This window comes from Sparus aurata, chromosome 15 (assembly GCF_900880675.1).
Source record: "Sparus aurata chromosome 15, fSpaAur1.1, whole genome shotgun sequence".
NCBI lineage: Eukaryota > Metazoa > Chordata > Actinopteri > Spariformes > Sparidae > Sparus > Sparus aurata.
In genome coordinates, this window is record NC_044201.1 from 2,964,923 (window position 1) to 2,992,264 (window position 27,342).

Genomic DNA, 27,342 nt, shown 5'->3' on the forward strand with positions numbered 1-27,342 from the left:
TGTTTCATGGTTTTAAAACTCCCCGGCACAACAGTGCAGGTCATCGACACCTCCGCCCACCTCACGCAGAGGCCGGCACATTGCCGGCCTCTGCGTGAGGTGGGTGGACGTGAGGAGGGCGGACGACCGCACGACAACAGTACATTGCAGTAAATGGGTCCAAATATAAAACCGCCATCAAAAAGCCACAAATAATGCTAAGAACAGCACCAAACTTCAGCATCATTAGAAACAGGGTCACAGCACATATTTCGATGCATCAAACATTTGATATTGTTGCCGGATTTGTCGGAATAGATAAACAAATCTCACCACCCAAGAAGCCTTCCTTGTTGTGGGGAAAAATTAAAATATCCTGTTAATTTGGGAATCTTCGCTAATAGTTCTCTGTCCCATTTTTCTTTCTCCCACTGTACTTTTCACTTCTGTGCCCCGCTCGGTTTTTCGTCAGACATTTTGCCTGCTGCAAAATTTTGGTTAAAGTGTATTTAAATTTCTAAAACATAATCTGATCTATTCAAGTACCCCTCCACACGTGGGGCCCCTAGGCTGCAGCCTAGGGAAGCCTGTGCATTAATCTGCGCAAAGTCATGTCGTATTCCTACAATCCATTGTTATTTCAGACCATGCAATTGTCGTCATGGATGTCATAATTTCGTTGTTACTTTCTGACACCAACTTTATTAGTACAATAAACAATCGTATTGATCTTTTCATATCTACCATTGTTGATCCAGATGTGTCTGCAGCAGCTATATGGGAGTCATTTAAAGCTTACTTAAGAGAACAAATAATATCTTATACAGCCTATCAGAAAAAGATTGCTATAGAAAAGAGGGTCTCTCTCTCTCCAAGGATATATCAGAGCTGCAGTCAAAGTGTCTGGACATACCTGATGCTGATGTTTTCAAAGAATTGCGCACAAAGAGGGCAGAATATGACTTTCTGGTCTCCAATGAGACAGCAGAGTCACTTTTAAAAACATGCCACAATTATTATGAGTTTGGAGTCAAACCAAGTAAACTGCTTGCTCATCAAATTCAGCAGTCCTCCTCATCAACGCACATCACCCAGATTAACACAAATATTGGAATGACCATTAGCTCTCAAACCATTAGCAATCAGTTCAGAGACTTTTATGCCTCATTGTGCTTTAATGTCTAAGCAGAAATGGAAATGCCCTGACCCTGATGGTTTTCCTGCCGAATTTTTAAAAACATTTTCAGATACACTGTCCCCACTACTACTTTACATGTTTAATGAATCACTGCAAAGTAGCTTACTCCCTCCCACATTACAGCAGGCTACTATCTCTCTTATATATAAAAAGGATGAAGATCCACTGTCCTGTAGTTCTTATCGCCCTATCTCTCTACTTTGTGCAGATGTCAAACTACTTGCTAAAATGCAGGATAGATGACTGGGCTGTATATCTTTCCAACTATCAATGGATAGTTTTGTAGGGTTTGTAAAGAACAGAAATTCCTTTTATAATGTCAGGCAACTATTTGACATTCTATATTCACCCACAACCTCTGACACACCTGAGCTGGTCATTTCTATGGATGTCGAAAAGGCATTTGACCGTGCTGCGTGGCCTTATCTGTTTTACACATTGAAACTTTTTGGCTTTGGCAATACATTTAAATCATGGATTAAGCTTCTAGATAAATCCCCTCTTATTTGTGTCTGCACAAATAATGTTTTTTCTGATTATTTCTCCCTGGAACCTGTTATCTGACAGGGCTGCCCACTCTCTCCATTGCTGTTTGGATCTGAGGGCTACTGCTAGAGGTTCGATGGCAATGGCAGTCAGATGCTGGGCATCTCAAGAAGTGGCATAGAACATAAATTATCCCTATACACCGATGACCTCTTGGTCTTTCTTTCCCACTCAGACAAATCTATCCCCCAGTATGAAACGTGTTGAAAGAATTTGGGTGTATATCAGGTTATAAATTAAATCTTCATAAAAGCAAACTGATGCCAGTCAATGCTGCGGCCACAGCCTATACCCTCTCAAGTTGCCATTCAGAATGTCGCTGGAGCACTTTAAATATTTGGGTGTTTGTGTAACTAAAAACTATTCAGAACTATTTAAATCTAACTTTTCCCCCTCTCCCAAGACATCCACCATCAGTCTCTCTTACCTTTGTCTCTCGCAGGACGGATAAATTGTATTAAAATGAACGTACTGCCCAAGATCTTATATCTTTTCCAATGTATTCCTATCTTCCTCCCTAAACCATTTTTCACTCACTTGATAGCTCAATCTCACAATAAATTGGGACTTGGGCGGCCTAGCTCTACCCAACTTTTTGCACTACTATCAGGCTGCAAACATTAGAATAATACTGCACTGGTGCCACACCAATAGCCAATCTCCATCATGGCTTTAGATTGAGGAAGCCTCATGTAGTCCCTCTTCTCTGATGTCTCTGTTGTGCCTCCCCCTTACTTCGTCACTGACTGCACACTCCAGCAGTGTTGTAGTGAAAAACTGCCTTAGAATCTGGAATCAATTCAGGTGGCACTATAGTTTATACCTGTCTTGTCCCCAGTACATTCTAACCCTTTGTTCACTCCATCAGTTACTGACAAGGCTTTTTTGACCTGGAAAGACATGGGGATTGTATCAATAAAACACATTTACATTAGTGGCATATTTGCTTCCTTCAACCAGTTAACTCAAGCTTTCAATTTACAGCCCACCCATTTCTTTAGATATTTGCAAGTCAGAGATTTTGTTTGCAATCGGTTTCCTGGCTTCCCTGCCTTCCCTCCCTCTACCGTCACTGATACCATACTTGGGGTTAACCCCCATAGACATATATACATAGACAGCTAATTTAGTGCTGGACTGTACGTCCACGTCGCCGCCATATTGGATGTGGCAGCTCTGCCCTGTGAACTAATAATAAGTCGATGGAGTGAACTTTATAAAGCGCGCTTCTACTAATTGCTATAGGTCTCTTATTTACACATTCATGTCACAATATGTGCAAAGTCTGATCATTGGAGTTGATCAGGTATCTGTAGCTCAATTGCACAATGACCTCAGTTTAAAAAAGATAGATCAAATCCTAAATGACTCAACCCACCCTCTTCACCTGACTTTTTAAAGAAGTAGCAGGTCAAGTGGCAGAATCCTGCAGAGGAAAATTAGGACCACAAGGTACAACAAGTCTTTTGTGCCTACAGCAATTAGACTGTACAACATTAGACAAAAAAAATCCTAAGTGAACATTCAACTATTTTATTTATCAACACATGCTTTTCATGTCTTCTCAATGAACTTACTGTTTTGTCTGTCCTGTTATTGTTTCTTTTTTTTTTCTCTTAAATGCTTTGCTATGTTTTTCCTTTAATGCTGTATAGTATAGAGCAATGTTATGTGCAATGGTGACCACATGAATTCCCCACTTGTGGGATAATAAAGTTGACCTTAACCTTGATATCCTCATGACTAGAATAATTTGTACAACCTTAAGTTTAGTATATGGCAAACAGCTTAATGGTTACAGTTGTATGAAAGTTCTGTGTGTAGGCCTATGAATATTTCATAATGAATACTTACTTATCCATCAACCAGAACTTTGTGTGTGTCTTGCAATTGCAATTTTGTTGCAATTAAAATTATTTCTTCAAAAAATAAGTTTAAAAAGTTAACAAAAATACTTTGATTATCTGTATTGTATTTCATGTGATAAATGGATCATATGCATTGGGACAGTCTATGTAAATCCTCTAAAAAATATTCAGCCTTTTCATTAATTAGCAGTTAGTTTGCTTAAAGGAGCACTCAGAAGTTTTAATGAGCAGAAAAATATCAACATTGGATGATTCTGCCTAAACAAACTTAATAAACAAACTCTCGTTGTTTTCATGACTGGATAAACAAACTGACTCTAAAGAGCAACAGAATTTATACTGTTTTACATATGTGGCGGACCCTGCCACCTGTCTAGCTTCAATGTTCTGGGACCTTAAAACCATCACACAAGCTAAGACCATCTCAGACCAGCATCAGATGCACATGCAGCGTTGTTCAGCAGGGATTGTCTGTAGACACTTGACAATGTGCTCCAGTAGGCGGCGGTGAAGTATCCATAGACTGGTTCTCCAACCGCCAATACATCCAAAGAAGTAGACACAGTAAAACGTGTATCAGCTGAGCTGGCTGATGTGACAAGCTTACTTTGTAGTTAGTACGTGATTTTAGGATAACGATATAGCATTGGGGATGGAGAATGACATTGTAGTCTCTCTTGAGGATTTAGGGTAAGTTAATAAAACACGTCGCTGTGTAGTGTATGAAGCAGCCCTGCCTGCCTGTGCTCTGTCAACCAGCCTATTACACTAACGTTACGTTAGCTGGCTTTAGCAAAGCGGCTCACTTGCAGTTGCAGCTAACGTTTGTCTGATGGTGATAGATTTAACCATAGCTACGTATGAGCATTATCATAGCTATGTATTTGCAAAGAGGATAAGTATAGACCCACCGACTGATTTATAACGTGCCACCAGCTAGAGAAGCTGCCCCGTCATCATTCATATCAACACACTTCTGTCCACCTATTAATTGTCGTCCTGAAAATATACGGTTTATCAGTATTTATTCCTTTTGATTTGTTACATGCCGAAATATCTAATACATTGTCGAAAGTATTTGTTTGAGGTCCCGAGCTAGTTTATGTTTGGAACGCACGTTTCTGATGACCACCTTCTAAAATGTGCCCATTTATAGACTGTGGTTCGGTTTCACTGGCGAACATCATCGGTACATGGCAACAAGTCTTCGAACTGAAACCTGGCTCTGCTCACTGAAACCCAACTGTCCGGCGTAAAATCAGTGTCATGCTGTACTGGGCAGAGACGAGTTGTGGCTCAGACTGAATATGATCATATGCTGTTTTGAATACGAGCTGTGTGTGTCACTGTAACGTTAGGTACCAAGGCCCTCTGTTGGAGGAAGGAGCTCTGGACTGTGCTGTGAGCAGAGGAGCAGCTTCACCTGAGTACACTAAGCTCTGTGCCTGGATCGTGTCAGAGCTCAGGCTCTACTGCAAGCTGGAGGAGAATGTCCAGGCTACAAACTGTAAGACATATTTTATAACTACCAACAATGTTGATACAGAGCCACTGTAATTCAGTGAATGTGACCATATTAATTGGTGCCACATGTTGTGGTTTGGGTTGGTGGGCAATACATTTAGATTATTTAGCATTTGACTGATGATTTAAGAGGAAATCAAATCTGTTTTTGGACATTCAAATCTGCTAATTCAACAATGAGGGTTTTAGTTTGACATCTGCTGACAGTGATGTTTTCCATGAAGCAAGATATTTTTGTGGGTTCTCAATAAATTGAGTGTTTTCTGACAAACTAGTATTAAATTCACACTTGGTGTAACACCAGTGCAGTGGTTGTTGTGCCTCTTTGATTGCTTGGCCTCTGCTTTTAGTCACTGCCGCTTTCCTGCAAACCACTCATTCAAACTACTTCTCAATCCACATTGATCCTGTGGGTTTAGTAGAACATTCACATTAGAAGTGAAATGAGCTGACCCCGTGTTGGATATAACCAGCGCCTATACTTCAGCCTCGCTTCACAGCTGGTAACTCATGTTCACTCTCACCTGTTACAGAAGTTAAGTTACTGTTACTGTTTTTTAAATAACTATATACTGGGGGATTTTCCTTTTGAAAGATTTGTATGTGTTTATCACCAAATGTTCATTACTTTGATTAGACACTTTTACAGCCTTTTCTTTGTCGACTTCTCAACACAAGTGTGCTTGGATTTGGATAACGTGCCTGAAACTGCTCGAAATTCTAGTTGCATTATTTTCAGAATAAATCGCTTTCTGACTGAATGTTAGCTTTTTAGATATAGAAATAAAGTAATGCAGAGAGAGTATAATTGCTTGCCTTTCATATAGAATGAAGATGGCTCTGCTCAAGCCTCACTTGACACCTAGTCTACCATGTGACTAAAGTGTGATCTGCAGGTCGGTTTTGATGCGTGACCTCGGCCCTCTGCTTGCACAATTGAGAGGGAGACAACAACATGCCAGGAGCTAGCCTTAGATTGGCGCTGGCTCAAATGGTAATGTTGATTACTTCTTGCAACTAATAATGTTAACAAATGTAAACCCAGATGCGTAACTAGCCAGCTTGTGGTTAACTGACTTGGCTATATAGTAATGCCCATTGAGTGCCTTGTCGGGCATTGTCCTGCTCATTGGAGGGTTAGCCTGTGGCTCAGCTGTTAGCCAGAAAGCTAACATTATGCTAGCAAGATTCAAAGTTAATAACATAGTAATGCAAATATCAGTAAGTTCTGAGGGGCAGTGAACTTCTGTCAGCCAGTGTTACAGTTGACATCCTGTGTGGTTCAGAGGATGAAGTGCTCAGTGTTGTAATGGCATGTTAGCTTATCAACATGTCCCAATGAACAGATTATTTTACTATGTCCCTGTTGCTCCCGAGTTGCACCTTGAGTTTAATCCAGCACTCAAGGGCAGGAATGACGTTTGAATCTGAAACACTCCCTGAGGGATATGAAGCCGCATGGAGGACGAAGTAGTCTTTCTTTCTTTTCCTCAATCTGAGGTCATTACAATGATAGGGTAAAATGTAGAGGCTTACGAAAATGCAAAGGGATATCATCAATGAGGAATTTTAAATAAGGGGATCCATAAACAATAAATATTTGATATTAGCTGGCATACTTGTGAAAAAATCCAACTGACAACATGTCCTGGTGGTTAACTGAGAGAAGCTGCAGTTTGACGGCACCAATTTCCAGTCTGGCCTAGGGCCCAAAAATGTGCAGAGCCAGCCCTGATCTGACAGCCCTGTCAGCAGCCCAACAGGAGAGACGCTCGTGGTGTGCTTGGATTTTATAACTGAACTAAGTTAAACTTTCTCTGACTGTGTAGATGTTTTTCACACAACAGAGGCAAAGAAGGCTGTTAAAACACTGAGTCTGAGGCTGCAGGTAAAACATACTCATGTAGGCTGATAGTTTGGAAGTTTAGTTTGGCACTGAACTGAAAAAAGACACAGTTGAATCTAATTATTAAACTGCTCAATCCAATGTGACTGACAAGGTCTTGGGTCGGGCACGGCCTTATCACATCACCCTGAAGGGCAAAGCTTCATCCGTCATCCGTAGCCTGAATACAGAATCAACTATAGTTGATCATTTGTGATATTGGTTTAGTTTGTTAATTTACCATCACCCAAGTTTGTAGCGCTGACTGTTGAAATAAAATCTGTGTGTCGATCGAGGATGACCACAGTATGCAGATGGTGGAAACGGTGACCAGCAGATTTTTTGCTCTTCATTTGGTGATAATTTTTTTTGTTTATTATGATTTCAACACACACGTTCACATTCTAGTCTTATTAGACCAACAATGTGGTGTGTCCCCTGGGCAGCGGAGACACAAGACATATACCTAGCAATATCACTGAGCTGAGATTGGTATGTGAAATGTATTATTTGTCTGTCTCTCTACCTCATGGTTTGCATGTTTGTTACCCCTCCCAGGTCCGAATGAGGCAGAGAGCTTTCAGCTGGAGATGAGCGGTCTACTGTCAGAGCTCGCCTGTCCTTACTCTGTCCTCACCAGCGGAGACATCACCCAGAGGCTCCTCAACAGGACAGACTGTCTGCTGCTCCTTAGTAAGATAACAGCCAACTCAAGACCAACTTAACCCTTAATCGTCTAAGAAGCAGAATTACTTTGTGTCTCCCCTTTGGTAAATTTGAAATTTTCACCCCGTTGTTGTTTTTTATTCACACACACAGGCCCCAAATTCACACACATGCACACAGAGCCCACTGATACGTATTCATGGAGAGATGTCAGAGTGATGGGACTGCCTCATAGCACAGTGCCCCAGCAGTTAGGTGTTCGATGCCCTGCTCACGGCTCCTCCAGATGGAAGAAAAGCCTTGCCGTATTTACCTGTGAGCTGAACTGTTAAAGTCTGTAGCACTTTATATTCACTGGTATACAACATCCACGTGTGATAAAGTGTTGCATATCAAACTTTATTGTATAATACTTGATTAATTGTGTTGTATTTGTCTGGGCTGGGAGGTTGAGGTGGCTTGGCTACTTTACCTTATAAGCTAACGTCACCAATGCTGTCTTTATCAAGCTCGTCTGACTTACCAGATGTAGACTGTGTTTGTAAGCCTGCTGTTCCTCTCCCCATCTGCTATTTGCATGTAAGCGTTTTCAAAATCACTGTCTATACAGGAAATGACAGATATGACTGCCGGGCTTGTCATCGTTCTGTTGTGGGGATTAAGCCATTTTAATGCAAGAGACTCACCTCCCCATGTGCAAATGTTCCACCAAGACAAGTAACCCTCCACCTCGACACTACCATTACATCCTGCACTTTGCCCCTCCCTTGACAGTTGTGATTGGGTTGCCCACCTGTAGATGGTGGGTGCAGCAGAGCTTTCCACAAGGACATGGAGTAGTCAGCTAGGTGGGTCTGGGGGCATCCTACAGTGATTAAACACTACCTGCCGAGTTTCACTTAGGAAAACACTGACGTGGTAATCCAAGGGGCATAAGAGCATCTTTTTAGGAATTGCATTTTTTATGTTTTCGTTTTATTACCAATATAGGCTGTTAGGTTCGATTGGGTTTGTTATGTTAGCTTTGTTAAGATCTACCCAGCACAGGATTTAGCATTGAAGCTGGAATGACTTGACTGAATTTATTGCTAGGGCTTTTAGCTTACTTTAATTCAGCAGTATTGGTTAGGAGTAGTACAGTAGGGTTTTCTTGAGCCAGATATCCTGACTGGTTAAACACTGGGGCAAGTAATGACACTTATGTTACAAGCACCTAAAAGTGAGAAGATTCTGTCGCACTCTACTTGCCCTAATGCCAATGGAAAATTAGATTATTTTCACAAAAAATGTTTGGAGATCTTTGGGATCTCTGGGTTTCTGGAGACTTGGAATATGCAAGAAGAGCTGTATGAAGCCATTTGTGTATTTTTTCAGTCACTTTTTCAGTTGTAGAATTCTGCAACACTGTTTTGCTGTGAAGGTCTGCTGGGGGGCATCAAAAATGCGAGAGGTTATATACTGTTACCTGCTGCAAGGATTCATACAAAATTCAGTGTGTACAATCTCGTGTGACACCTCAGTAGATTTCTTGAATATGGTTATGATCATTTAAGGTTGATGTGGCTCATAACAAAAATCTAAATTTCATGTCATTTCATGTTCAGATCTTCAAGTGCAGTCGATTTTGATGCTTCACAATGAAGCAGGACATTCTTATAATTCCAACATACACTTTCCCATCTACACCAAATTGGTCACACATGTAGAGGGTTTGGCCCTGAAAACGTCTATGCATCAGTACTGTGTCATATCCATAGCCTCACCCACTGCACACATGAAGTCAGCCTCATATCAATCATATCAATTTAAATCATGTTGTCATGCTCCCTTTCCTTACATGTTCACATGAGCTCTGTCTGTCTCTCCGGCCCCATTCACACTGCTGTGTGAATGGTGGATACTGCGCCAAACTCCTCCTCTGTCTGAATCCCTCAGAGGTGGCGAGGGGTGAAATTTTGCTCCGGCACCAATACGTCTCCAGAGGTACTATCAGAGGAGCAGTATTGGCAAACCGAACCAGTGTGAATGGATAAGCCGGCTGCGCTTATCGAGGGCGTGTCGGTCTGACGGTCTGTTAACTGCACAGGTCCTTCACTCAACTAAATAAAGACAAATTACCCACCAGCTGTACACAGAGAAGCGTCTGTCCTCCTGTCTGTCTTACCAACTCCTCATCACATTTCTACCCGAAAAACAGCGTCCGTCACTGGCTAAAAACTTTAACACACCGAGTGTTTGTGTTTGAAAAAATCCCCACAATGGTCAGCCCTCCGGACCGAGACTTCAGTTAATTTTTCCCCAGAAAACGGCCTCCGTCCTGTGAGTGACAGTCAGACAGCTTCCAGTTTACTGATGGTGATAATGGAAATATGTAATTTAGCGCGAAAAACCTAACTATGTCACTTTCCAGGATGTTTTGTGAGTCAGGATCTCAATCACAACACATTATAACAACACCTTGAAAACACAATGACGTCTACCATCACGCCTCTTTAGGAGCCGCAGCGCCAACTTTCTGTGTGAATTGCACAGCGGTTCGTCTTTAAGGCGGAGATGCTTCACTCTGTGTGAATCACCATCGGCGGAGAACTGGCGAACCACCCCTGCGATGATAATGCGGCTTGTCTGTGTGAATGGGGCTACTGCCTGTCTGCCTGTCTGCCTGTCTGCCTGTCTGTCTGTCTGTTTTTTTCTAGCTTTTTTACAAATTGATGTTTTAGTTCCCCCGCCCATGATGTTAAACAGTAGTTCTGGCAGCATTTTAGCCAGAATTTTTAATTATTTTAGATTCATATTATATAATTATTCAGAGAAACATCTGGGTCATATCAGTATGTTGTCTACCCTGCTTAAATAAAATGGTGATCATCAGTGTATCCAGTTACACCTGTGTTTTACCTGCACAGTAGAGCTACTAGAGCACAGTAGAAAACAGAGTTTACAAAGACGGAGCAAAAGTAGGACACTCAGGAGGATAATAAAAGAGGAGAAATGCTCAACAGTCAAGCCAAACTAAGAGAAGTTAAAACAATAGGGCGAAAAAGAAAACACACATACATACATACATACATACATACATACATACATACATACATACATACATACATACATACATACATACATATATACATATATATGTCAATGGTCTATGACAGATTTGCTGTAAATTTGAGTAAACACAGCCAGATGCCTTTCTCATTAGTTACTTGTCATAAGACAACCTTTTCAGCCACGTTTTTTAGTTTCTATAAATTGCTCATATTTAATTTTTTTCAGATAACATTGAAACGTAAACATCATTTAACAGTATTTGGAATACAACCAAATCCTATTTTTATCTCAGCCTTTCTGGTGTCTGAACTGGAGGCATCGAGGATGATCCTGGTGAATAAGCCTGAGAAGAATTCCCTGGAGTCAGGCAGCCCTGTGTTCCAAGAACTGAAGGGGATCTGCATGGCACTAGGCATGTCCAAGCCTCCAGCAAACATCACCATGTTCCAGTTCTTCAGTGGAATTGAAAAGAAGGTCAGTTGGTCTATTGATACAGAGAGATGGTGTGCACTCACAGGATAAATCGAATTGGACAAAATTTAGCTGGGGTAAACATGTATTTCAAGCTTGCCATTCTCGTTCAATTCCTGACAACAGTTGTTGAAACATACCTTACAGAACCACAGTGCATCAGACTGTAATGTGTCCCCCACCATTAAATCTGTTGATTAGTTAAACAGGTGTTGACTAAACATACTGTCGTGTCAGCCACAGTCATGGTGTGATAAGAAATCTAGTTGTACACATTTCTGCTTTAGTCAGTGTTGTGTAATGTATTGTATCTGCTGTATGATCAATGTTTTAAACTGTCCATTCATATACTGATACTACACATATCTGCATGTTGTCCATTTTTCTTAGCTGAAAGAAGCCATGAGCAGAGTCTCACCAAATCACATTGGAGAACCTTTGATGAAGAAAGCCCTTGGACCTGTGCACTTGGTAAATACTCAGAAACAATCTAGAAATACTCTATAATTACAGAGGACTACATAAGTGGGCATCTGTGGCTAAGGAGGTAGAGCAGGTTGTCCACAAATCTGAGGGTCAGTGATTCAGCTGCCAGCTCCAGCCGCATGTGAAAGTGACCCTGGGCAAAACACCAAACCTGTGTTATGCCCGGATTTGGTCTTGACAACCGCTGCAGCATGATTGACATTGCCGCTTTGCGGTTTACTCAGTTTAGAGCAAGGAGGATGTATGTGCATGAAAAGATCCATAGGAGACATTAATGCAGTGAATATCATCTCAGGGGCCAGAAAAAAGAAAAACAGCCACTACTACGTCACCAATGCCTTTCTGAAAAGAAAAAGAAGATGCTAAGCCTTTTCTCTGGGCGGCTGCCTGCCGGACTAAACAATGTGAGGCTTGATAAAAATATCTGAATTAGGACAGATGGGGAAATGATTATGATAATGAACTTCCCTAAGTGCTGACTGACCACAGTTATATTCAATGGGTACACTTTAAACCAGAACATACCATAAAACCTAGTTCAGTATTTTATATGTATCTACTCCAAAGGTTAAGGGGTACAAGTTTGATTTTTACATTTTCCTCCAGCTTTCCTCAACATTGTCCCCCTGCAGCAACAAGTGAAGATTCCACAGCTTACAAGATTCAAAATTCAAAGGCTTATTTATCACATGCAATTATACAAGTACAGCAACAGTGAAATTAAGTTGCAACCACTCTGTCAACTGTGCAAAAAAAAAAAATAGTGCCAGAAATAACCAGGAAATACAATTTATTGAATATGAAACTAAAAAAGAGAATGAAATAACAGGCTTAAATCTCAATAGAAAAAATATACATATTATAAACAAGAATAAGATATAAATAAAAGATGATGACAAAAGTATTTACAGAAGAAGACCTTGTGCCAAGTAGCAGGGTGTGTGCTGAGTGTGTGTTATGTTGGTTTGTAAGAGTTTATTGTTTGTTGCAGACCTGTGGAGATCTTAAATTTCCTTAGATGTCTGAAGTGATATAGGCGCTGTCTAGCCTTCTTCACCTATGAGGGTTGTCCATGTTAGGTCCTCAGAGATATGAACTCCGAGGTGCCTATAGCTGCTCACCTTCTCCACCCGTTGATCTTTAGTGGTGTGTAATGGGACCTCTGCTTCTCCCTCCCGAAATTTACCACAACCTCATTGGTCTTGGTGATATTCAGGTCCAGGTTGTTGGTCTTGCACCATGATGCCAGCAACTCCACCTCTTCCCACCTCGTCTCCATGTTGTTGGAGATCAGGCCAACCACCACTGTGTCTTCCGTGAATTTTCACAATGGGGTCAATGAGGTCATGATAATCAGACTTCCACCTGCAGCTTGCATCAAATCATACCTCATTATATCCCTAAAATGTGATAATGATTGAACGTCTGTAGCCCCATTCACACTGCCCTTTCAGTGCATGAATCATGTGCCAATACCCTGCCTTGCTGTCTGTGGGAATGTTACGGATGCAGAGAGGGGACAGGTTTGCTCCGGCTCTGATCCACAAGCTCATCTGTGAAACAAGGTGGAGGTAATATCCTGGCTTGGGCTTGAATGGATGGGCTCATTGATCTTCATTGAAAACATGACACATGATGGCAGCAGCATAATAAACTCAGAAGTCTATGGAAACATTTTGTCTGCCAATTTAAAGAGAGATGGAACCAAACTCATCGGGAGATCCTTCCTCATGCAGCAAGACAGCAACCCAAAATACACTACTAAAACAACCAAGGAGTTCATCAGGGGAAAGAAGTGGAACTGGCCAAGTCAACCTCCAGAAGTATTATTCCCGCTTATCTTTTTTTAGTCCACCTGTTCCTATGCTTTTGCTCACCTTAAAATGTAGTGACCTGTTGCAAATGATACTATCTTCCAAGTTATCTGATAGATTTCTGAAAATGAAAGCTGAAATGCTGATCTGTTTTCTCATATTAATCTTTTGACGTCCAACCCAAATGTTTTCAGTTTACAGCCGCGCTGTTCCAATAGTTTTGGAGATGACTGTATATGATAAAAAAAAAAAACAGCATCATTAAATGGGAAAGCCTCTGTCCCTAACTGTACACTATCTGTCCTACTGACTTTTTGTGACATTTCTGCCCGATAAATGATGTCGTCCCTGGCAGCAGAGCCATGCAGCTCCTGCGGTTCAATTGGGGTGATTATGTGACATCATTCAGAGCAAAAAAAAAACTCACCATGTCTCTGTCTCCATCCACTATTGTGTAATTGTAGTTACTGTCTCAGGAAACCTGTATTGAGTAAAATGACTGTGACAGTCAGCCCTCCCAACTGAGACTTCAGTGAACTTTCCCCCAGAACACAGCCTCCCTCCCCACGACTGACGGAGTCAGACAGCATCCTGTATACTGTTAGTGATTATGTAATTATTTTATTTAGAGCAAAAAACATATCTGTGACTTTCCAGGGTGCATGTTGGGTTAGTTATCTCACTCACAACACATTAGAACAGCATCCATATGATTATAAACAGTCAGCAGATACATGGTTAGATTAACAGGTGGACCCTAGGGGAAACGCATTGAAAAAACACACATAAATCAATGTCATGACGTGTACCGTCACTTTTGGATCTGCAGCTTGGTTCAATGTGAAAAAAAACAGGCAGCTTAGAGGCAAGCCTTTTTTGCAGCACTATTGAGGAATCTCTGGCTGAAGAGGGCTTTAGATGACTATTGTAATGATAAAAATGAAGAGGAAAAATTGCTGGAATCTGGTGCAACTATTTTTTCTGTAGTAGCAATGTCTGTTGATCAATGTCTGTTGATCAATGTAAACTAGTGCAGTGCCCGTAAGAAAAGTGTATTCCTATAAAAAAGTGGGAGGTTAAGAGGCTTTTTCATGGATGGCCAAATGAGGCTGTGTTTGAAGGTGGGACGTCAGGGATATTTAGGTTTGTTGTGAAATCTGATATTCCAGGGTATAATTGGCTGTTATTGAATATTTTTGATTTTGCCATTATATTTCACCTTAAAAACTATTTACTTGGTGTCATTATTTTCAGCACAACCTCACATGTGTGACTGTACAGACTGTACTGACTTTTTTATTTTGACATACTGTATTAACACAATGGACCTAAAATCACAAAAAAAACCAACATAAAATTCGAGTAGAAAAAGTTTATAATGCAAATATAAATTGTTGTTTGCTAAATTTGTGCATACATTTTAAACATTTACGAAGTTATATGTAACTATTTACATTTAAATGCAGGCAATGCTCAGGTCTGCCTGAGCTCCTTCCAGCTGAATGAAGAGCTGGACTGCCTGCTCCACATTCAGCTTCTCCTCATTATTCTGACTCATTAAATGAAAAACCGACTCCACTACACACTAAACACACTACACCAAACACTACATAACACACTAACTACACACTCCAAACACGCTAAATGTCACAAATCTCTCAACTCTCAATATCGCTGTCCGACCATCTTTGCATGTCAATCATCCGCCTACGTCCCTCCCACAACTTCCTGTTCCTCAACAACCAAACTTGCTGCTTGGACACTTTCGTGACAAAAGCCCGTTTTTACCGTTTCTTTCTGCACCAGACACAAAGCAAACGTGATGGCAATGTTTGCGAAAAAGTGTGGCGGACATTATTTACCCTCGGTCCGGTTTTGGACGTGCCGATGCGTCCGGTCCGTCGCCTCGGGAGATGGGCCGTGTAGCTAGCGGATAGCTGCTAGCTAGCGGCTAGCTACACACGAACATCCACAGATTCCGATTCCACTTTGTTGTCCGCGTCTCCGGATCTCCTCAGACCCGAACAGACTCGGTCCGGATTCGTTTAATCTCATTTATCCACAACAGTCAGTTTAGATGCACAGAACAGAACAGAACGGGACCGAACCGCCGGCAAAATCCCGGTCCAGCTCGCGCCACTGCATGTATAAATCCGCTTGTTTCTTCAGGTATGTCGTGGGCTTGAGCTCTGCAGTGATTGGCTCTGGTGTGCACGTGGCCAAGCTCTGCAGTGATTGGCTCTGGTGCGCACGTGACTGTGGTGGCTCCGGTGGACAATGCTTGCGAATTTGTAAAGCATTTATGAAATAATTTATTAAAGGAGTCATCACCCGGAAATCGCAATTTCTCTCGTTAAATCATGCATATTGGTGTTGGACCTCTGTTGAAACTTGCCTGAAAAGCTGGAGTTTGAAAGTGCTCCTGTTGTGACGTTACCACAGGAGGCTACTTGCATATGCATCGGCTCACAGCCGTCCTCAGCCAGAGTGAGCACGCCGAATCTGCTTATTTCTCTGTCATTTTCACGCCATACATCGTGACCGCCAGCATTAAAACTCAGGTCTTACATGTAAAACACTAGTGTGAAAAGTAAGAAGGAAAAAAAAAGAATTTACCATTCAGAGACATCCTGCTGTAAACGTGTCTCTTCCACCGTCTCTGCCTCTTCACTCTCCCGTTCGGTTTCCGACTCCGGCTCGTACATAAATGCCTGAATTCCGTAAGGTTCGTCATTTAGTGTGTGCGCCATGACAGGGGGCTGTTTATGTTTTGGAGTTTCTGTGCATGCAGGCTCGCCCCCCATTCCGGCTCTGTCCTTCCTGCGGCCAATCAATGCGCGCCTCATTACATATTAATACAATGCACATCCGGACCGGTCAAAACCTCGCGCATAATCTCGCGAGAGAAAGTCGCGGTATGAAAAAGTGTCAGAACAAGTTCCATGTTTCATTTTTAAAAAAGAAATTTTTCTAATAAGTTTTAAGAATTGATCCAAAGCGATCCAAGAGGGACTGGATATGTAAAAAAACAGGTGATGACTCCTTTAACAGTATCATTGCAGTCCAAACAAATGCGAAATCGCACACCATTGAAACACGCAGCAGCCTAGTTGTAAGTCTCAGGTCAGTCTGATCCTGATCCGCAGAGATATTTGACTAACACACACACAGACAGACAGACAGACAGACAGACAGACAGAGATTCCCTGCTTTTATAGAGAGTTGGTGACTCACAGAGTCAACTGTCAAATAAAATGTCATATACTAAATCATACAAAAGCGATATTGCAGTAAAAAATAATCATGGACATACAAATGATTCCTTTTTCACCTGCAAAGATGAGCACATATGCCATTTTAATTTAAGTATGTGAATTAAAAAGGAGCATTTGTAAATATTCTAATGTATGTTAGCACATTAATGGGAATTCTCATTATATGTTAGCATTGAGCTAACAGGCTCAGGGCTAGTAATATAGCATTGTGTAAAATCAAGTCAGGAACTGTGAAAAAACCATGTCACTTACATGAATTGAAACTGCTCCTCCCCTGTTGTGTGTATTCTCTTCATATCTGACGTATTCTAAAAATACAGACATTTAAACTGTAGTGAAACACTGGCATGATGGCGATATGACTGTCTACAGGTCGTTTTCAGTTCGATTTTTGCTGAGTGTGTATTGTGGTAAAAAAGGTGGGACTCTGAATCTCTAGACGAGGCGTATCTGCAGCCTCGCTTGACCCGCATGTGAGACTGCGTGACTCCTGCATCCGGTGGGGCCTCTCTAACATATTAACATGGATTCTGAAATTAAAAGCGAGAGATGACACCACGCAGCAGTTCTGTACGTATCCAATGTGTTCATCCTGTGAGACTGAAGGCCTCACCTCAGATCTCTTGTATGTATCTTCATCTTCTCTGAACCTAGAGATGCCCAGAGTCTGCAAACATACATGTCAAGTGTGAAGGACAGTCTCAAGACAAAAAAATGAATGCTCCCATTCGTCTTTTTTTCTCTCTCTCTCTTTCTTTTTTGCTATCAATCCCTCTTGATTTTTTTTTTCTTTTTTTCTTTTCTTTCACACTAATGTAATGTGATGATGTGTTGACCGCCAAGGGACTACAGATGAAAATTAGCTTTTTTGCTATCTCTGGCATATTTACATTTTGAGTGTAAACTGAAAATGTCAATTGATGTGCATTGTCCCTTTTTAAACAAACAAACAAAATAAATAAAAATAACATTTATCATCTCCTTATTTTCCAGGAAAAAATTGAGGCAATAAACCAAGCGCTTACAAATGAGTATGAAGTAAGAAGAAAAATGCTGTTGAAACGTCTCGATGTCACAGTGCAGTCTTTCGGATGGTCAGACAGGGCAAAGGTATGTGAAAACTTGGAGTCTTCAAAAATCTGAAAGTGGCTCAGTGCACTGATGCAAATAACATATTTTAATCAAGATTTGAATCTGGCCTTCTCTTTGTCTGACAGCAGAGAGAAAGCTGTGTTGGGTATATTCCAGTGTGGGGGAGCCATACTCCAATAGGGTGACTTTAACATCTGTCTAGGGACTACAGATGAAAAATAGCCTCTTGGCTAATTCTGGCACATTTACAGTAATGTTATTAATGTGCACTGTCCCTGTTTTCAAATAAACTTATTATTATCAGGAAGGCTAGCTGGATTCAGTGTTGCCTCTAAATTTGTCACGTGGCATGTTATTTCTGTTTAATATGCTCATTTAAATTTTTACACAGTTTAACACAACAAAGTGCACAGTCTCAGCACTGTGGCACAGACAAGTACACCCTCTAATGCATCATTGATGATAATGGACACAAAATGGTGGTTGATACATGATAACAGAGCCTCATGTCACTGCCTGCTATGGAACTTAAATTGGACTTTTGATGAAGGCTGAAATTAATGATTATTTTCATTATGAATGGATCCTTAATTAAATGTTTGTTCTTTAAACAAAACTGTAAATCTGTGTGCTAATAACAGTTTTCTACAGCTAAAGGCAACATCCTTAAATAGCTTGTTTTGTCTGACCAACATTCCAAAATCCATCAATTCTAGGTTTACTTTTATGTAAGAAATGAAGAATGAGATAATCCTCACATTAGAGGCTGGGACTGTCAAAAACAATTCGGCACGAATGCTTGACAAACATCTTCAAAGATTAATAGATGGGAGGAGACCATTTTCTGTCAGTCAACTGACTTTGATCACATTTTGACCTGAGTGCAGTCACACCAAGACCTCTGACTCTGATATAGTTCTCCTCTCAGGCCTGTCGATATCTAATAACAGTCTTTTAAAATGCATGTGTCGATCATGAACAGTTTGGCAACAGCATGCCTATAATGGAAACATCTTTTTTATTTTCTTTCAGTTTTCATTTAAGCATTGTGTGCACTCCCTAATACTCCTGCAATATGAATTGTGAATATGGTGTATCAAACACACCCTATTAAAATGGGCCCAGAAAAGTCAGCAGCTGTTATCAATCAGAATCACTCAGAAGAAGTTAAGAGGCCATGCTCCAACAACATTCTATATTCACCAAAATCATTGAAGTTACTGTATGTATATTTTTGATCCAGCAGATGTGGTCACATTTTCAGAAGACCTAAAATAAATTAATTATTCAACCAAACTTCACGAATGTTTTCTGTGACAAAGTAGTTTGTGTTCCTCTCATTCATCACAGAAAAATGAGAGCTGGAGAAATCAATAGAAGTTAAGACTGCCATGAAAAATATGTTCTTTACAAGTGGATGTAAATGATTTAACTTTGACTGTATATACAGTGAATGACTGTGAAACTTGATGGCTTTCTGAAAATGAATAAGACTTCCTTTTGTTTATCTTAATACAGACTCATTTTGAAAAGTTGGCCAAAGTTTACCAGCCACTACGTTCTTCCCTGGTCACCAAAAGTAAAATCTCTGTTGCCCACCTTCTTGCCGCTCGACAAGACTTCTCCAAGATCCTACGTACAAGCAGTGGCAAGATCAGGGAGAAGACTGCTTGTGCTATCAATAAGGTGGGTTCAACACAGTGAACACAACATTTATTATGTTTCATTGTATATATTCACTTCATATATCCTGTTTCTCTGTTTATAAGGGATGTACCAAAGGGCATGGTGTGCTATAACTTGCAAGCTGAAGTGAGTTTTTTTAAATACTAGTGCAGTGCCCGTAGGAAATATGTATTCCTATAGAAAAGTGGGAGGTTAAGTAGCTTTTTCATGGATGACCAAATGAGGCTGTGTTTGAAGGTGGGGCGTCAGGGATATTTAGGTTTGTTGTGAAATCTAATATTCCAGGGTATAATTGGCTGTTTTTGACTATTTTTGATTTTGCCCTTATATTTCACCTTAAAAGCTACTTACTTGGTGTCATTATTTTCAGCACAACCTCACATGTGACTGTACAGTTATTTTTTTATTTTGACATACTGTGTTAACACAATGGACCTAAAATCACAAAAAAACATAAAATCCAAGTAGAAAAAGTTAGATTTTTTACTGTGAAAACCAAAAATATGTTTAACAAACCAGTTTTTTATTACTTAAAATGCAAATATAAATTGTTGTTTGCTAAATTTGTGCATAAGTTTTTAAAAATGTACAAAGTTATATGTAACTATTTACATTTAAATGCAGGCAATGCTCAGGTCTGCCTGTGCTCCTTCCAGCTGAATGAAGAGCTGCACTGCCTGCTCCACATTCAGCTTCTCCTCATTGTTTTGACTCATTAAACAAAAAACCGACTCCACTACACACTAAACACACCACACCAAACACTACATAACACACTAACTAAACACTCCAAAGACGCTAAATGTCACAAATCTCCCAAGTTTCTAAACTCGCTATCTCTCTCGCTGTCTCTGTCACCATCACTGCTGCTGTCACTCCCACAACTTCCCCCCGTTCCTCAGCAACTAAATCACGTGGTTTGCCGTTTAATTTTGTGATTGGTAGGTGTGGTGCCTTTTTCCACCAATAGGAAAGGGAGAAGCCCGTTTTGACCGTTTCTTCCTGCACCAAATGCGCAGCAAACGTGAAGGAAATTTTCGCGAAAAAGCATGGTAGACATTATTTATCATAAGTCCGGTTTTACTTGGCCTATCAATCAATCAATCAACTTTATTTATAAAGCACTTTTCATACATGAGTATGTAGCACAAAGTGCTTTACACAGGAAACATAAAACAATAATAAAGAAAGCCCCTCCCTCCCACCCTCCGTACTATATACATGCACACATACGTACACACACACACACACACACACACACACACACTTACTACAGGAAATAAGGAGACATGGCAAGGCACTGAGGATTGAGGAAACGCCACCTTTGGGGCCGTCCACACTGGGAGGAGTCACAGGCTGTGCCACGGGGGGCACCAGTGCCCAGGCCCCCCGACCCTGACAGACAACGACTGGCTGGGCCAAAGGGACCCAGGGACAGCACCCCAGCAGCAGCCCAGACACAGCTCCCAGTGTGGAGGACCCCCCTGAGGAAACTCTGGAATTAACCCTTAAAAACTAAAAACATAAGATAGGATAAAAACCCTGACAAAAGATAATTTAAAGAAGTGAACAGTTAAAAGGATAAAATGCATAAGATAATAATAAATAAAATAAAATAGTATCGAAGATAAATAATAAAAATTTAAAAAATTAAAAATTATTTAAGATGAAAATAGTTTAAAAAAAAAATAAAAAATTTCAACACGATTTAAAAACTGGCATATATTTTGAAGGGCGCACACAACACCTACGTCGGAACCGAGACTCACGGAGGCTGTGTCTTGCTGCTACGTCATCTTATATTGGTCACGTGACGCTATGGTGTGCAGTGATTGGCTCTGGTGCACATGTGACTATGGTGGCTATGGTTAGCAATGCTAGCGGAATTGGTCAATCATTTATGAAATAATTTATTAACGGTATCATTGTAGTCCAAACAAATCCAACGTCGCACACCCTTGAACCACGCAGCAGCCATGTTGAAAGTCTCAGGTCAGTCTGATCCTGATCCGCAGAGATATTTGAGGAACACACACATACACACACAGACAGACAGATTCCTTGCTTATATAGAGAGATGCATTTCCGGTACTTGGTACTTGTAGGTACAGTGACACAGAAACTTGGACACAGAGCCATGTTTGATCATAGAATGTCTGGAGCTATTGAATATTTTTACTTTTGTCTAAAAAAAACTTTTATCATAAAAACACAAAGAAGTGTTAGTCTTTCTAACAACACTTGAAAATAAACATTAATACTACATAAAATCTATTGCACATGTGTATTACTATATTGCACAGTCAAGGGAAGCAGTCCTGAGCGGGTGTGTGAGGGAGGATCGAGGGATTGTTATTTTGTGTTCAACAGTCTTATGACTTGTGTAAAGAAGCTGTTATAGAACCTGGCTGTCCTGCCTCGAAGGCTGCAGAGTCCATGGTGGGGATTGGAGGTATCTCTCCTGATGTTAGGCAGTGTTTTTTTGCACTGTCCTGGATGGGAGGCTGTGAAGTCCAGATGATTTATTCTGCTGTCCTCATCACTACGGCTGGACAATTATGGTTAAAATAATAATCACGATTATTTTGATTGATACTGAAATCACGATTCATAAAAACGATTATTCATTGATTTCAAAAAAAGTATTTATTAAGCCACCAAAACTCAACCTTGAATATAACTTTTAGAAAAACAACCAGAAATAAATTAGTAACAAGTAAAAAAGTAAATGATGATAATATTTGTATGTTTGCATGATGGCAACACATACCGCTTGTCCAAAGTGTTGACCAGTGTCTTGAAGCCTGGGTTGCCAACTGTACTGATAGGGCACACATCCTTATCTATGGAGGACCAAACCTGACATAAGTATAAATAATGCATAAATGTATAAACAAATAAATAAATAAATGCTGAAATAAATAAATAAATGCATAAATAAATAAATAAATGCATAAATAAATAAATGCTGAAATAAATGTATAAATAAATAAATAAAAGTATAAATAAAAGAATAAATGCTTTTTATTTATTTCTACATTTCTGTTCACCTACATTTATTTATTTCTGTATTTCTGTTCACCTACATTTATTTATTTCTGTATTTCTGTTCACCTACATTTATTTATTTCTGTATTTCTGTGTCTATATGTAAATGAGGAGGTAGGAGGTCCTAACCTCAGTCAAGAGCATGATTGGTCAAATCGGAGAGCCAGACAAAAGCAAATGATTCCTGATTCCAAGCCTCGCTCCCTGTAACGTTGTAAAACAGCTCCAGTTAGCTTAATGGCCTCGACCAATGTGACAGGTTAAGTGGCGTTCATTTTAACTTGCGAGGATCCCAGATGTGCTGGTGGTGTGGTTTGAGAATCCCGTCTGGAGAGAGAGGGGTCCGCAGCCATGTCCGCTAACCAGGAAAAACATTCTGCTCATCGCTCCAAGTCATGTATATGTGTATTCGTTTTGACGTGGCTTGAACACTTCTATCCACACGGAGATGCCGGGGCTGCTACTTGCAAACTGCTAGACGAGCGCTACAGAGCACAAATCGTCCAAAAGTGCATGTTGTCGGTCTCATATCTTTGTCGTGAATCTCTGTACTCTCAAACAACTCGTGTGGAACAGTATTAAGCATTTGTTCATGCCGAGCGGCTCGAGAGCGGCGTGGACACCGCTGTTAGCTTTTATGTTAGCTGTTAGCAGTTAGCTGTTAGCTTTTAGCTGTTGGCTGCTCGCTGTAGCGCTGAGAGCGTAGCGTCCAGGTTAACTGTTGACACATGTTACCATCGAGAGTGAGATACATGTCTGGGCTTTCCTATGAACCATTGTCGCTATCGGTGTTTGTATCACAGGTTGATCTGGACGTCTCTTGATTTGCCACAGCTGATTGACCTCACGCTGAGCTCGGGCTGGATGTCAACGTACTCTGCAGACTGTTTGACCAGCAGGCTGTATGACAGTGTACAGTTTTCACACTGACTTAACTTCAGCTTAATAACGATGTATGCGGCTCGGAACGATGGCTTTAAGTAACCATTTGAACGCAGTGTGGGATGAAAATACCCGATGGCGGTGTCGCAAGGTAACCTGGACGCTGCGCTACAGCGAGCAGCTAGCAGCTAACATAAGAGCTAACAGGGGTCTTCACGCCGCTCTCGAGCCGCTCGGCGTGAACAAATGCCTCAGCCTGTTACACCCATGAGTTATTTGAGAGTATAAACATTCACGACAAAGATATGAGACCGACAACATGCACTTTTGGATTTGTGCTTTGTAGCGCTCGTCTAGAACACACATATACATGACTTGGAGCGACGAGCAGAATGTTTTTCCTGCTTAGCGGACATGGCTGAGGACCCCTCTCTCTCCAGACGGGATTCTCAAACCACACCACCAGCACACCTGGGACCCTCGCAAGTTAAAATGAACGCCAGTCAAATTCATAACTAAACCAGAGCTCATGAACAAATGTCAACAACTGCAGCTAACAGTTAGCTGAGCGGGCATGCTGGTAGCCAGCAACATTCCTGTACACTGTACAGGAATCAGCGCCGCTAGTAAGGCAGAAGTAGTAGACCCTCATCGAGCACACTCCTGTAACCAATCATGCTCTTGACTGAGGTTAGGACCTCCTACCTCCTCATTTACATATGGACACAGAAATACAGAAATAAATAAATGTAGGTGAACAGAAATACAGAAATAAATAAATGTAGGTGAACAGAAATACAGATATAAATAAATGTAGGTGAACAGAAATGTAGAAATAAATAAAAAGCATTTATTCTTTTATTTATACTTTTATTTATTTATTTATACATTTAGTTCAGCATTTATTTATGTATTCATTTATTTATGCATTTATTTATTTATGCATTTATTTATCTATACATTTATTTATTTATTTATTTTGCATTTATTTATTTATTTATTTATACTTATGTCAGGTTTGGTCCTCCATACTTAGCTAGCATGAATGTCAAAGCCTCCGTTATCTCTCGCTGTCGCTGGGAGCCGGTGGGATATGGAGCGGCATTGTAAAGAGTGTCCTCAATGGAGGACTGTGTTGCGGTGGCAGTGGCTGTGGCTGAAGTTGACGCTCTTGCACTTTTTTGAGCCTTTTCATCCTTCAATACTTTGTCATAGACCACTTTATGGTTAAATAAATGTGTCGTGTTGCCCTGAGGTGCAGACACGATGGTGTGACAAACTTTGCAAACAATCTCCGTCTGCTCCACGTCCGACGATTTGAAGCCAAAATGTCTCCAAATGACCGAAGTTGTCCTACCTTTCTTTTCAACTAAAGGCCCAGGCTGCTTTTCTGCCATGTTGTTAATTGCTCGTTCCACAAGTGATCCACACACTCACTGCTGCAGCTGCAGGCGACAAAGGTGCGTTCACTGTGCTTTTACAGCGCAGTAATTTGCATACACGACGCGTGACGGCACATTAATCATTTTTCTTCGATTACAGTGTTTTCATGATCGTGAGAAGCCAAAATTGAAATCACGATCAAAATTCGATTAATCGTCCATCCCTACTCACCACCCTCTGCAGGGACTCCCAGCCAGAGGCACTGCAGGCTCCTGACCAGACATAGATACAGCTGGTCAGTAGGCTCGCTATAGTGCCTCTGTACAAGGTGGTGGGAATTGGAGAGGGGAGGTGTGCTCTCTTCATCCAGCACAAAGTGCATGCGCTGCTGAGCTCTCCTTACAAGAGCTCCGGTGTGATGGGACCAGGTCCGAGATTCTGTTATCTGTGCCCCCAGGAACTTGATGCTGCTGACTCTCTCCACTGCTGTGTCATTGATGAGGAGTGAGTGGTGTGTGACTGGGCTGGCTCCTCCTGAAGTGGACGATGATCTCCTTGGTTTTGTTGACATTAAGGGCCAGGTTTTTGGTTTTACACCAGTCCACCGCATGCTTCACCTCCTATCTGTAGGCCATGTCACTATCCTCAAGAATGAGGTCCACTACTGTCAGGTCATCCGCAAACTTCACAATGGGGTCAGTAGTGGACCTGGCACAGCAGTTGTGGGTCTTCAGTGTGAACAGCAGCCGACTCAGGACGAGTCGGTGCTCAGGGAGATGACACTGGAGGTGTTGTTGCCCACCTGCACAGACTGGGGTCTGTTGGCAAGGAAGTCAGGCAGCCAGGTATACAGGGGGTGCTGAAGCCAAGGGGGGCCAGTTTGCTCACCAGATGCTGCAGGGATGATGGTGTTGAACGCCAAGCTTAAGTCCAAAGACAGCATTCGCACATGTCTGTTCCTCCCTTCCAGATGTTCTAAGCTCCAGTGGAGTACAGAGGAGATGGCATTGTCGTATGCCAGTTTGGTAGACATATGCCGTTAAGCAAACTGGTACGGGTCGAATGTTGGGGGGAGTCTAGAGTCAATGTGGTCCTTTACCTCTTGAAGCATGTCATCATGTTTGGGGTGAGTGCTAAGCGGTGTTAATCAATTGAGGGAGGAGACTGTGGCTTTTTTAGGCACCAATATAAATGTAGCAGTCTTTAGACATAATATATAATTAAAGCTGCAAGCAGCGTTGAATGGGCCCTCGCAGTCCACGCGCGTCGAGGCATGCCGCCGTTGATGCATGCTGCCGTCGGGGCATGCTCAAGCAACACCTTCCACTGAGGAAGTCGTTGCTTTATGATTCAGTGGCCTGCTATTGCCGGTGTGAAATAATGTACGCTGAAGTCAGAAAAATTGTGTGAACTGCTGCATGATTCCCCGGACAAAGACTGAGTCGATGGTCCGCCTCTTGAGCTGGCTGAAGAGAATGTGCACACGAGGCATGATGCAATGAAATAGTTTAAGGAAGAAGCTGAAAGAGTCATCCTCCAGTAGCCTCACAAACCTTCCAGCTTCTCGCACAGTGGTAGGCTCAAACTCCCCTAATGGTTTCGAAACACTGGATGATGTCACCTTTGTGCTAAAACAGTGTTCACTGCACAGATATGGAAGTTCCATCTTAAGGGGGGTACACACTACAGGATAATCGGGGTGATTTTTGTCCCGATTTCCCCCTTACAATCAAAGCCAGCAAAGGAACAATTATCTGATGTTTGCAAAGGACATCGTGTCTAATTGTCCTGTGGTGTGGGGTGTGTTAAGAGTGATTTTGTCCGGTCAGATCCGCTCAGAAGGCGTCGGAAGGAGAGATCGTAAATAATGAACATGTTTAACATTTGCGACTAGAAATCCTGTAATGTGTGGGGTGTTCCTAGTGGAGCCGAGTACGCACAGCGTGTGATGTTACGTGTACCGGACCAACAGCCAATCAAGACGCGAGCCGAGTCAGCTGTGTTTCTCCGTCAGCCTTTTATTTACCTGTTGCCATGGTTACCTGCAGTACCGGGGGCCAGAGCACACAGCGCTGCTCTCGAAGCTATCTATAATACTTGTGACAATTTTTACTCACCTCCAACTCGCGCTGTAACGCATACAGCCCACACTCTCGCCGTCTCCATGACTTTTTCAGCCAGTAATAGGCCTAAAACAACCACCACTGCATCTTCCGGTTCGTCCACCATGTTTGTTTACAATGAAGTCACATTTGACCATGCAAGATTTGTAATATTGAGCGTGAAGAACCTGATACTCTGCTGAAGAATCGGTTAGTGTGTGGTGTGCACTACAGAGAACACCACACACTATAAGATCAGCAGAGCGAGATCTTGTGCGATCTGTCTTTTGTTATCATCAAGTGTGTGGTCTGCTAATCTGTGAAGATATAAAAAATCCTGTAGTGTGTACCCGCCTTTACTCTGTTTGCTCTTGGGAGTCTGTGTG

At 41.5% G+C, this 27,342-nt stretch overlaps 1 protein-coding gene across 1 annotated transcript in view; it reads left to right on the forward strand.

Moving 5' to 3' along the window:
- Positions 1 to 4,126: 4,126 nt before the first annotated feature.
- fam98a (family with sequence similarity 98 member A) overlaps positions 4,127 to 27,342 on the forward strand; it is a 29,229-nt gene continuing 6,013 nt past the window's right edge. The window contains exons 1-7 of the mRNA XM_030440868.1: positions 4,127 to 4,281; positions 4,950 to 5,098; positions 7,559 to 7,693; positions 11,010 to 11,191; positions 11,579 to 11,659; positions 17,757 to 17,873; positions 19,374 to 19,541. Of these exons, the coding sequence (XP_030296728.1) occupies positions 4,244 to 4,281; positions 4,950 to 5,098; positions 7,559 to 7,693; positions 11,010 to 11,191; positions 11,579 to 11,659; positions 17,757 to 17,873; positions 19,374 to 19,541 (870 nt within the window). The 5' untranslated portion in view covers positions 4,127 to 4,243. The remainder of the gene's footprint in view (positions 4,282 to 4,949; positions 5,099 to 7,558; positions 7,694 to 11,009; positions 11,192 to 11,578; positions 11,660 to 17,756; positions 17,874 to 19,373; positions 19,542 to 27,342) is intronic.